General features: G+C 39.3%; 2 protein-coding genes across 21 annotated transcripts in view; one reads left to right on the forward strand and one right to left on the reverse strand.

Moving 5' to 3' along the window:
- PIP4K2A (phosphatidylinositol-5-phosphate 4-kinase type 2 alpha) overlaps positions 1-13750 on the reverse strand; it is a 485936-nt gene that overhangs the window by 351410 nt on the left and 120776 nt on the right. The window lies entirely within an intron of this gene.
- Positions 1-13750, forward strand: part of ARMC3 (armadillo repeat containing 3) — a 90364-nt gene that overhangs the window by 15173 nt on the left and 61441 nt on the right. Inside the window, exon 3 of the mRNA XM_079913326.1 lies at positions 3525-3650. Within this exon, the coding sequence (XP_079769452.1) occupies positions 3525-3650 (126 nt within the window). The remainder of the gene's footprint in view (positions 1-3524; positions 3651-13750) is intronic.

Below are 13750 nucleotides of genomic sequence, written 5' to 3' on the forward strand. Positions count from 1 at the left end.
GAAATATGGATCTACACAAAAGAATAAATATAGAACACTATAAAGGGTAACATATAAGGGGTTTTTGTTTATTATTTAAATCACTTAAAAAGCAAATTGGTTATTTTAAACAAAACTAATAATCATATATTGTGTAGTCTGAAACATGTAAAAGTAAGATATATGACAACAGAACCAAGGTAGAAAGGTGAAAAATGGAAGTATACTATTGTAAGTGTACTATATGTGAAGTAGTATACCACCACTTGAAAGAAGACTGTGCTAAGACATACACTACAGACCCTAATGCAACCACAAAAATAACAAAGCAATGATATCAAATAAGCCAACAAAGGAACAAAATGGAATCATAAAAAATTCAATTCATACAAAGAAGGCAGAAATGAAGAAAAGAAAAACAACAATGAGACACGTAAGAAATAAGTAACAAGATGGTATATTTAAACCTAACCACATCAATAATCAAATTAAATGTAAATGGTCTGGATACATCAATTAACAGGGAGAGAGTGTTTTATTAGAAAAAAAGCAAGACCAAACTGCATGATGCCTTCAAGAAATGTACTTAGAATATAATGACACAAATAACTTGAAAGTAAAAGGATGAAAAAGGATATCCTATGCTAGCACTAATCAAAAGAAAGCTGAAATAGCCATATTAATATCACAAAAATAGACAAAGGAGTGGTACCAGAGATAAACATGGCCATCTTATAATAATAATAAAGGGGTCAATTAATCAAGATGCTATGAAAAATCCTAAACAATTAATGTACTTAATATCAGACTTTCATATTACATGAAGCTAGAAATGCAAGGAGAAATAGACATCTACAATTATAGCTGAGGATTTTGATACTCTTCTCTCAATAAATGAAAGAACCAGTAGACAGTAAATCTGTAAGGATATAGAAGATTTGAACAGCAATATAAATTAATTTAACCTAATTTATATTTATAGAACACTCCAAGAACAGCAGCACTTTTCAAGTGCATACAGGACATTTATCAAAACGGATTATATTCTGGGCCATAAAACAAGCTTTAATAAATTTCAAAGAATTCCAGTCATACAAAATATATGCTATTCCACATTAGAATTAAATTAAAAATCAATAACACAAAGAACTCTGGACAATCACTAAATAGTCGGAAAGCAAATAACACACTTCTAAATAACCTGCGAGTAGGGGCTTCCGTGGTGGCGCAGTGGTTGAGAATCCGCCTACCAATACAGGGTACATGAGTTCGATCCCTGGTCCGGGAAGATCCCACATGCTGTGGAGCAACTAAGCCTGTGCGCCACAATTACTGAGCCTGTGCTCTAGAGCCCATGAGCCACAACTACTGAGCCCACATGCCACAACTACTAAAGCCTGCACGCCTAGAGCCCGTGCTCCACAACGAGAGAAGCCACCGCAATGAGAAGCCCGTGCACTGCAATGAAGGGTAAACCCCGCTCACTGCAACTAGAGAAAGCCCGTGTGCAGCAACGAAGACCCAACACAGCCAAAAATAAATAAATTTAAAAAAAAAATAATAATTAATAAATAACCTGTGAGTGAAAGTAGAAATCAGAAGGAAAATCCAAATTAAAAATGAAAACACAGCATATAAAAACTTGTAGGATGCTACTAAAAGAGTATTTAGAGAGAAATTTATTGCACCAAGTGCCTGTTAGAAAACAAGAACATCTCTCAAGTCAATGACCTGAGCTTCCACTTTAAGAAAATAGAAAAACAAGAGCTAATTAAACCCAGGCATCAGTAATATGGATATAATATACACCTGAGCAAAAATCAGTGAAACAGAAAAACAGTGGACAAAAGCAGTGAAATGAAAATGTCTAGCCAGATTGATAAGTAAAAAGAGAGAAGACAAATTATTGATATGAGGAATAAGAACATCACTATAGCTCCTATAGATATTAAAAGGATAATCTAAATGTTATGAACAATTTAATGCCAATAAATTCTACAACTTAGATGAATTGGGCAAATTCATTTTAAGACACAAACTCTCAAAGCTCATTAAAGAAAAATAGATAGCCTGAATAGCCCCTTATCTATTACAAAAATGGAAATTTGTAATTTAAAAATCTCACAAAGAATACTTTAGGTCCAGATGTTTTCACTGCTGAACTCTGCCATACACTTATGGAAGAAATAATACCAATTGTACACAAACTCTTTTAGAAAATTGAAAAAGATGGAATATTCCTCTATTGATTCTATGAAGCCACCATTTATTTAAGTATCCTAAAATTTATCCTTAAATTAAAATTTGGGACTTCCCTGGTGGTCCAGTGGTTAAGACTCCGTTCTTCCAATGTAGGGGGCGACGGTTCCATCCCTGATCAGGGAACTAAGATCCCACATGCTGCGTGGTGCAGCAAAAAAAAAAAAAAAAAAAAAATTTATTTGACAAAATATTTTCATCTAAGAAATTCACTTTTAGAACCCCAATAAAATGCAAACATTATGGAAGATTTGAGAAGGACGTTTGTAATAGTCAATAATGCATATTTCAGCATATTCTTATCAAGTGACAGATTTAATCATTTAGATACAGGGCAGTTCCACAGGCTATAGGAAGGTACAAGTCTGTGTTCAGAGAACTGAGTTATCAGAATGAACCTATAACTTCAAGTATAAAATATTTTAATTTTAAAAGAAAACTGAGGCAAAAATGTTTAAAAGACTTTATTTTACTCAAATTAATTTTGAAAATGAAATTTGCATTTTCATAGCTGGTGAAATTGAAAAGCTCAAGTTAATCAGGACCTAAATATTATTCCAGACTTTGCAGAATGATATCCCACTTATTGGGGTAGGGATAAACTGCTTTTACAGTTAGGCCAGATGCTGGCCTTCACTGACCTTCTGGTTCTGGGGCTTCTTGCCACAGCTAAGGAATCCCAGTAACCCCGGTGGCTCTGCTTTGTGTGTGTGCCTCCACGCTGGCTGCAGGCAAACCCACTGGGTGAAAAATGAGCACCCTAAACTCCACCACACTTGAATTTGAAGAGGGGACTCTGTGTGTTAATTTTTATAATTAATTATGCAAGTAAGTATTACTGAGTTTCCATTACATGCCTGGCACTGTGTTAGGCACGACGTTATAAGAGAATAGAACAGAAAGGGTATCTGTCTTCATGGGAAGTTAGGTAACAGGGGTGTAAGCGAACAATGCACGGAGATCGTTGAGTGGTATGAAGGAAATAAAGCAGCATAAAGAGATATCAGAAAGGCTGGGATGTGGTGATGACATTAGGTAGGGTGATCAGAAGAGACCCCTCGGGAGGTTCAGTGTGAGCTAAGAACCAAATGAGGAAGCCAGCTTTGTAAACATCCAGGGAAGGGAGAGTAGCAAGTCCAGGATACCTGAGCTCTAAGGTTTATTCTGAGAGAAATACGTGTGGAAGCAGAGGAATGTGAAAGACAAATAAGATATTGGAATGACACAAAGAAGAACTTTGATGAGATTGCTATCCATGTCTGATTTTATTTTACCTGTGATGTCAGGTGAAGAAAATAAAGCAACCCTCCTTGAACTTGGAGCTGTGGAACCGTTAACTAAGCTGCTCAACCACGAAGACAAAATTGTGAGAAGAAACGCTACTATGATATTTGGAATTCTGGCTTCTAATAGTAAGTATCTGCTTTTAAAACTAATCAAATAATCTCACATGATGCATTATACTTTTAAATTTAACCTTAAAGGACTCGTTTTAATTTTATTTAAGCTGACTTTAATGTCAACAAGAAAGTTAAATAAGTGTAATGTGCAACAAATGTATGATTTCATATTTTAAGTGATATTTTTAAATATAAAAATATGTGCACATATATCCATGGAAACTCTCGGAGTTGGCGATGTGGTGTATTCCAGTCTTACAAGTTAGGACAGTCATTGTCTCTTAAAATTAAAATAGTTTTTTTCTTGAGTTAGGATAGTGTAATTTGAATGTCTGCCTGTGTAAGTTACACTTCATGTGTATTTCATTGTAACAAGCCCAGAGTAAGAAGTTTTGATACACTTATTTTTTGAAGCTGCAAGCTATATTTTGCCAAACATAAATTTAGATATGTATTTACTCCTTAAATCAGACCTATTACTTGCTTTACTATTTTCACGTATTTAATATGGTGGAATAACAGTATTACTTAAAATATGCTGTCTCTTCTATTAGAATATCAGTTTGACTAAAACCATGCAATACAGGCAGTCCCTGACTAGTGAACAGGACGTGTTTTCCGTCTGTAAGTCATTTTCATGTTACGGTGGTAGATTTTCGAGTTGGACAACAAAAGCCTTGTTATTTATAATAAAAAATGACTTTCTTGGTGGAGACTGAATTCTGTCATGAAACTTGGGCTCATAGGAATAAACATGTCTCTATCATGGCACGTGGCTAAAATCATCCTACGTTCTCCTTTTTACCATGGTCTCAGCAAACACACAAGCACAGATTCCTCCTTCAGCTTCCTGCACTGTCCCAGCTCACATACCCTGGACCCTCTGTGATGCAATGGGGGCCCCTCATTCCATGGTGTCCAGCAGGGACTGTGGCCTTGGTGTCTTCAGAGACAGTTATGAGTGGAGGAAGGGGGAAGGGAGGGGAAGGAGAGCCTTCTCTGGCATCTGTGGCATCACAGCCTCAGCTGCGGAGACCACGTGAACAGTACCTGCAGTGTTATGGGGTTGGCGGGGGCACTTTGCAGTTAGTGGAAGGGTTTCTGGTGGAAACTCCAGGGGCCCTAGCAGTGGCTGTGCTACAAGGCGGGGGCTCTGGGAGTATTTCCGGGAAGGACGGCAGGATGAGGACAGTCAGTGGGCAGTGGATATTCCACCAATGTAGATTACAATAACATTGGTCAACACTTACAAAGTACTTACAATGTGCCAGGCACTGTCGTACATAGTATTTATATATTAAATCGCTTAATGAGGTTGGTGCTATTATTTCCTTTACATATGAGGTGACTGAGGCACAGAGAAGTTAAAATAAAGTAATAATCATTCGTATTGTGGGGCCTTCATAAATCTGTCTCGGGTTGTCTGTAGACTAATTCTGCCATATTGAATGTGCCATATAGAATTATTTATAACCAAAACAGGGAAAATATTTAAATTTGTTCCGTTTTATTCTGCATGCATACCACAGAGTTTGAAAACCAAAGGTGCTTTGTAACACCCCATGTGCAACTCCTTATTTTATTTTATTTATTTTAATTAATTAATTTATTTTTGGCTGTGTTGGGTCTTCGTTGCTGCACGCAGGCTTTCTCTAGTTGTGGCGAGTGTGGGCTATTCTTTGTTGCGGTGCGCGTGCTTCTCATTGCGGTGGCTTCTCTTGTTGCAGAGCACGGGCTCTAGGCGCACGGGCTTCAGTACTTGTGGCATGTGGGCTCAGTAGTTGTGGCTCGCAGGCTCTGGAGCGCAGGCTCAGTAGTGGTGGTGCATGGGCTTGGTTGCTCTGCGGCATGTGGGATCTTCCCAGACCAGGGCTCGAACCCGTGTCCCCAGCATGGGCAGGTGGATTCTTAACTACTGCACCACCAGGGAAGTCAAACTCCTTTTTTTTTTTTTTTTTTTTTTTTGCGGTACGCGGGCCTCTCACTGTTGTGGCCTCTCCCATTGCGGAGCACAGGCTCCGGACGCGCAGGCTCAGCGGCCATGGCTCACGGGCCCAGCCGCTCCGCGGCATGTGGGATCTTCCCGGACCGGGGCACGAACCCGTGTCCCCTGCATCGGCAGGCGGACTCTCAACCACTGCGCCACCAGGGAAGCCCCAACTCCTTAAACATAAGAAAGATCCCTCGAAGGATTGGGTTCCTTGCCCAAAGTCATGCGGGTGGCTAGTAGCAGAACTGAGATGAGAGCTAAATTACAACTTTACTCTCTGACTCATAGTTCAGTAGACCTTCTGTTCACTAAAATCTTTTACGATCCTTAACATTAGTGTCCATGCTAAGTCAGATTCTCCTTCTAAATGATTTAGAAAGGAGAGTTATAATTTCCTGTTTACATTTGTATTTTCAATTTAATATCTAGGTCTCTGTGATTTTTTCCCTTTTTATGTTAATTTCTGTTATTCATTTTATTTTGTATTTTCATCTTCTAATATATACAAGTTTATCATCTGTGAAACCCTACAATTTGTTTGCAAATTTTTCTAAGTAGGTTTTTAAGTTGAATTTCATGAGTTTCTAAAGGAGTCTGTGGCCCCCAAAGGTAAAGAATACTGTTACATTTGGGTGCTAAATGAGATGGCTCCCTTAGACCCGTCAAACCACAGTCTGTAAGCTGGCTGGCTGGGCTGTAACCAGCTCTAGAACCAGTGCAGTCTGCAACTGCAAAGCTTAACCATGGAAAGAGCTTTGCTGTCTTCAAGGTCTCCACTGAGTGCCTGGGTCTCAAGTATACTGCATGAACTTGTAAGGACCTTCTTTTGATTCTGTGAAGTGGGTGAAAAAAATCAAACCATTATTGGGATTAACTTACCTGATTTTCTATTTGAACTATCTGATGACATGGATAAAACACATGGCATCCTCAACTGCTTGCAGAGCTCCTTTTTTGGTAAGAGAGCCAATACAATAGCTAGTGCTTCACTTTTCATACATGTCCAAGGAAACTTGCAATAAAAAATAAGCAACAAGTCTTTTGACCTAAATGCAAAGTCATGTTTCCAGACCAGTATGTAAATAAATGCACCTCTGAACCTGCATGGTTAAATCATCATCTTTGGACAGTCTTAAAATAACTGATGCTTCTTCAGAAATTTGTATTTTCGTACGGTTTTCCACCACTATGCTCATAGTGGATGAACCAACAGAATGTTCCAACATTCCAGGTGCTAAAGGATTGCTATGAGAACCATCTTTTCCCTTTTGCAGTTGCAAATAAATTTTTTTTTTTCTAGAGTGATTGAGCTATGTGTTTGTGCCATGCTTGGGTCATTCAAGATAGGAATTTAAATTACTTTGTTAAACCTTTTTATCAAACAGGAGCTGCTGGGGCTTCCCTGGTGGCGCAGTGGTTGAGAGTCCGCCTGCCGATGCAGGGGACACGGGTTCGTGCCCCGGTCCAGGAAGATCCCACATGCCGCGGAGTGGCTGGGCCCTCTCAACAGTGAGAGGCCCGTGTACCGCAAAAAAAAAAAACAAAAACAGAAGCTGCTATCTTCTTTCACCTTCCAGTTTGTATTTAGTTCAATGAGGCCATACAACAGAGACTCATTTAATGAAGAGGGTTCAGCTAAAGAGAGAGTTCATTAGGATCCTCGTGAGGAGAAGTAGCCTTGGAAGCCCAGACATTACATTACTTAAGGCAGCAGTCCCCAACCTTTTTGGCCCCAGGGACCGGTTTCGTGGAAGACAGTTTTTCCACAGACCAGGTTGGGGGGCTGGCGGGGAGGTCAGGGGATAGTTGTGGGATGATTCAAGTGCATTACATTTATTGTGTACTTTATTTCTATTATTATTACATTGTAATATATAATGAAATAATTATACAACTCACCATAATGCTGTCAGGAGGCAGAGCTCAGGCGGTAATGTGAACGATGGGGAGCGGCTATAAATACAGATGAAGCTTCGCTCACCCTCCTCTCACCTCCTGCTGTGCAGCCCAGTTCCTAACAGGCCACGGATCAGTACCGTTCTGTGGCTTAAAGGCCTGATTAAGGCAATCTGAAGAGCTTGCCATCTTAGGAAAAGGTTGATGTAAAAGAGTATACAAGATCAAGAGTAAATTAGGTGGTCAATATTATGCAACAAAAAAACTGTAAATAAGAATTAATCCAAGAGCATGGGATATCTTTCCTTTTTTTTTTTTTTTTTTTTTTTTTGCAGTACACGGGCCTCTCACTGTTGTGGCCTCTCCCATTGCGGAGCACAGGCTCCGGACGTGCAGGCCCAGCAGCCATGGCTCACAGGCCCTGCCACTCCGCAGCATGTGGGATCTTCCTGGACCAGGACACGAACCCGCGTCCCCTGCATCGGCAGGCGGACCCTCAACCACTGCGCCACCAGGGAAGCCCCATTTCTTTTTTTAAAATTTATTTATTTATTTTGGGGGGTCATCCTTGCTGCACGCAGGCTTTCTCTCTAGTTGCGGCAAGCAGGGGCTACTCTTCGTTGTGCGCAGGCTTTTCTCGTTGCAGTGGCTTCTCTTGTTGTGAAGCATGGGCTCTAGGAGCATGGGCATCAGTAGTTGTGGCATGCAGGCTCAATAGTTGTGGCACACGGGCTTAGTTGCTCCACGGCATGTGGGATCTTCCCGGAGCAGGGATCGAACCCGTGTCCCCTGCATTGGCAGGAGGATTCTTAACCACTGAGCGACCAGGGAAGTGTCTCCATTTCGTTGAATCATCTTCAGTTTCTTTTATTAGTGTTTTATAGTTCTCAGCATATAAGTCTTTCACCTCCTTGGTCAAGTTTATTCCTAAGTACTTTATTTTTTGGATGCGATTTTAAAATGGATTTTTTTTTTTTACATTCCCTTTCTAATATTTCATTGTTCGTGTAAAGAAATGCAACAATTACTGTATGTTAATCTTGTATCCTGCTACCTTGCTGAATTCACTTATCGCTTAATTCTAGTAGTTTTTTGTGTGGAGTCTTAGAGATTATCATACTAAGGGAAGTAATTCAGAAAGAGAAAGACAAATATCATATGACTCCACTTACATGAGGAATCTAAAATATGACACAAATGAACTTATCTATGAAACAGAAACACACTCCCAGACATAGAGAACAGTCTTGTGGTTGCCAAGGGGGATGGGGGTGGGAGAGGGATGGATTGAGAGTTTGGGATTAGCAGATGCAGACTATTATGTATAGAATGGCTAAACAACAAGGTCCAACTGTATAGCACAGGGAACTGTATTCAATATCTTGTAATAAACCATAATGGAAAAAAATACGTATATATTTGTGTAACTGAATCACTTTGCTGTGCAGCAGAAACGAACATAACATTGTAAGTCAACTATACTTCAATAAAATAACTTTTTTAAAAAAGGAATGCACTTAAAACAGATGGCATGGGAACTACAATCCTGAAGCTGTGGAACAAAAACCACATTCACAGAAAGATAGACAAGATGAAAAGGCAGAGGGCTATGTACCAGATGAAGGAACAAGATAAAACCCCAGAAAAACAACTAAATGAAGTGGAGATAGGCAACCTTCCAGAAAAAGAATTCAGAATAATGATAGTGAACATGATCTAGGACCTCAGAAAAAGAATGGAGGCAAAGATCGAGAAGATGCAAGAAATGTTTAACACAGACCTAGAGGAATTAAAGAACAAACAAACAGAGATGAACAATACAATAACTGAAATGAAAACTACACTAGAAGAAATCAATAGCAGAATAACTAAGGCGGAAGAACAGATAAGTGACCCGGAAGACAGAATGGTGGAATTCACTGATGTGGAACACAATAAAGAAAAAAGAATGAAAAGAGATGAAGACAGCCTAAAAGACCTCTGGGACAACATTAAACGCAACAACATTCGCATTGTAGGGGTCCCAGAAGGAGAAGAGAGAGAGAAAGGACCCGAGAAAATATTGCAAGAGATTATAGTCGAAAACTTCCCTAACAGGGAAAGGGAAATAGCCACCCAAGTCCAGGAAGCTCAGCGAGTCCCATACAGGATGAACCCAAGGAGAAACATGCCGAGACATGAATCAAATTGGCAAAAATTAAAGACAAAGAAAAATTATTGAAAGCAGCAAGAGAAAAATGACAAATAACATACAAGGGAACTCCCATCAGGTTAACAGCTGATTTCTCAGCAGAAACTCTACAAGCCAGAAGGGAGTGGCATGATATACTTAAAGTGATGAGAGGGAAGCACCTACAATCAAGATTACTCTACCCAGCAAGGATCTCATTCAGATTCGATGGTGAAATCAAAAGCCTTACAGACAAGCAAAAGCTAAGAGAATTCAGCACCACCAAACCAGCTCTACAACAAATGCTAAAGGAACTTCTCTAAGTGGGAAACACAAGAGAAGAAAAGGACCTACAAAAACAAACCCAAAACGATTAAGAAAATGGTCATAGGAACATACATATCGATAATTACCTTAAATGTGAATGGATTAAATGCTCCAACCAAAAGACACAGGCTTGCTGAATGGATACAAAAACAAGACCCATATATACGCTGTCTACAAGAGACCCACTTAAGACCTAGAGACACATACAGACTGAAAGTGAGGGGAAGGAAAAAGATATTCCATGCAAATGGAAATCAGAAGAAAGCTGGAGTAGCAATACTCATATCAGATAAAATAGACTCTAAAATAAAGAATGTTACAAGAGACAAGGAAGGACACTACATAATGATTAAGGGATCAATCCAAGAAGAAGATATAGCAATTATAAATATATATGCACCCAACATAGGAGCACCTCAATACATAAGGCAACTGCTAACAGCTATAAAAGAGGAAATCGACAGTAACACAGTAATAGTGGGGGACTTTAACAACCCACACCAATGGACAGGTCATCCAGACAGAAAATTAATAAGGAAACAGAAGCCTTAAATGACACAATAGACCAGATAGATTTAATTGATATTTATAGGACATTCCATCCAAAAACAGCAGATTACACTTTCTTCTCAAGTGTGCACAGAACATTCTCCAGGATAGATCACATCTTGGGTCACATATCAAGCCTCAGTTAATTTAAGAAAATTGAAATCATATCAAGCATCTTTTCTGACCACAACGCTATGAAAATGAATTACAGGGAAAAAAACATAAAAAACACAAACACATGGAGGCTAAACAATACGTTACTAAATAACCAAGAGATCACTGAAGAAATCAAAGAGGAAATCAAAAAATACCTACAGACAAATGACAATGAAAACATGACGATCCAAAACCTATGGGATGCAGCAAAAGCAGTTCTAAGAGGGAAGTTTATAGCAATACAAGCCAACCTCAAGAAACAAGAAAAATCTCAAATAAACAATCTAAACTTACACCTAAAGGAACCAGAGAAAGAAGAACAAACAAAACCCAATGTTAGCAGAAAGAAAGGAATCATAAAGATCAGAGCAGAAATAAATAAAATAGAAACAAAGAAAACAGTAGCAAAGATCAATAAAACTAAAAGCTGGTTCTTTGAGAAGATAAATAAAATTGATAAACCATTAGCCAGACTCATCAAGAAAAAGAGGGAGAGGACTCAAATCAATAAAATTAGAAATGAAAAACGAGAAGTTACAACAGACACTGCAGAAATACAAAGCATCCTAAGAGACTACTACAGGCAACTCTATGCCAATAAAATGGACAACCTGGAAGAAATCGACAAATTCTTAAAATGTATAACCTTCCAAGACTGAACCAGGAAGAAATAGAAAATATGAACAGACCAATCACAAGTAATGAAATTTAAACTGTGATCAAAAATCTTCCAACAAACAGAAGTCCAGGACCAGCTGGCTTCACAGGTGAATTCTATCAAACATTTAGAGAAGAGCTAGCACCCACCCTTCTCAAACTCTTCCAAAAAATTGCAGAGGAAGGAACACTCCCAAACTCATTCTATGAGGCCACCACCACCCTGATACCAAAACCAGACGAAGATACTAAAAAAAAAAAAAAATTACAGACAAAAAAATCTTAAAATTTGTATGGGACACCAAAGACCCCAAAGAGCCAAACAAGTCTTGAGGCAAAAGAACGGAGCGGGAGGAACCAGACTCCCTGACTTCAGACTATACTACAAAGCTACAGTGATCAAGTCAATATGGTACTGGCACAAAAACAGAAATATAGATCAATGGAACAAGATAGAAAGCCCAGAGATAAACCCACGCACCCATGGTCAACTAATCTATGACAAAGGAGGCAAGGATATACAATGGAGAAAAGACAGTCTCTTCAATAAGTGGCGCTGGCAAAACTGGACAGCTACATGTAAAAGAATGAAATTAGAACACTGCCTAACACCATACACAAAAATAAACTCAAAATGGATTGGAGACCTAAATGTAAGACCAGACACTATAAAATTCTTAGAGGAAAACATAGGAAGAACACTCTTTGACATAAATCACAGCAAGATCTTTTTTTTTTTTTTTGTGGTACGCGGGCCTCTCACTGTTGTGGCCTCTCCCATTGCAGAGCACAGCCTCTGGACGCGCAGGCTCAGCGACCATGGCTCACGGGCCCAGCTGCTCTGCGGCATGTGGGATCTTCCCGGACTGGGGCACGAACCCATTTCCCCTGCATCGGCAGGTGGACTCTCAACCACTGTGCCACCAGGGAAGCCCAGCAATATCTTTTTTGATCCACCTCCTAGAGTCATGGAAATAAAAACAAAAATAAACAAATGGGACCTAATGAAACTTCAAAGCTTTTGCACAGCAAAGGGAACCATAAACAAGACGAAAAGAAAACCCTCAGAATGGGAGAAAATATCTGCAAACAAATCAACGGACAAAGGATTAATCTCAAAAATATATTAACAGCTCATGCAGCTCAATATTAAAAAAACAAACAACCCAATCCAAAAATGGGCAGAAGACCCAAATAGACATTTCTCCAAAGAAGACCTACAGATGGCCAAGAAGCACATGAAAAGCTGCTCAACATCACTAATTATTAGAGAAATGCAAATCAAAACTACAATGAGTTATCACCTCACACCAGTTAGAATGGGAATTATCAGAAAATCTACAAACAACAAATGCTGGAGAGGGTGTGGAGAAAAGGGAACCCTCTTGCACTGTTGGTGGGAATGTGAATTGATACAGCCACTATGGAGAACAGTATGGAGGTTCCTTAAAAAACTAAAAATTGAATTACCATATGATCCAGCAAGCCCACTACTAGTCATATACCCAGAGAAAACCATAATCCAAAAAGACACATGCACCCCAATGTTCATTGCAGCACTATTTACAATAGCCAGGTCATGGAAGCAACCTAAATGCCCATCGACAGATTAATGGATAAAGAAGATGTGGTACATATATACAATGGAATATTACTCAGCCATAAAAAGGAATGAAATTGGGTCATTTGTTGAGACGTGGATGGATCTAGATACTGTCATACAGATTGAAGTTAAGTCAGAAAGAGAAAAACAATTATCATATATTAATGCATATATGTGGAACCTAGAAAAATGGTACAGATGAACCGGTTTGCAGGGCAGAAGCTGAGACACAGATGTAGAGAACAAACGTATGGTCACCAAGGGGGGAAAGCGGCGGGTTGGTGGGGATGGTGGTGTGATGAATTGGGCGATTTGGATTGACATGTATACACTGATGTGTATAAAATTGATGACTGAAAAAAAAAAAAAAAAAAACCCAGATGGCATGAAGGTACTCCGGGAAGGAAGGTGCTGGCAGTTCTGAACCAAGCTAGAATTGTAGGTGTCCCACTGCTTGCCTAGAACGTGTTCATGTGGCCCAACCACAAGTCCAAGTTGCCATATCTGAGAGTGTTCTCTGCTGAGAAAGAAGGGGACAGAGATCAATATTATATTTAAAGTGACAGAAGTAGCAGCTTACCCATTATTTCTGCTGATTTAACCTCAAGAACAGAAGGACTATTTGAACAATCTGGTGTCAGAGAGTTTAATAACAAGTTAATCAGCTATGCCACCAATTTACAAGAGCTGCCATTGAATCTGAATGATCCATTGAGCCTTAAGAAAGTGGTGTAGTGGATAAACCTCCTAGATCTGTTGTTGAA

The sequence above is a fragment of the Stenella coeruleoalba genome (assembly GCF_951394435.1).
Source record: "Stenella coeruleoalba genome assembly, chromosome: 2".
Lineage (NCBI taxonomy): Eukaryota > Metazoa > Chordata > Mammalia > Artiodactyla > Delphinidae > Stenella > Stenella coeruleoalba.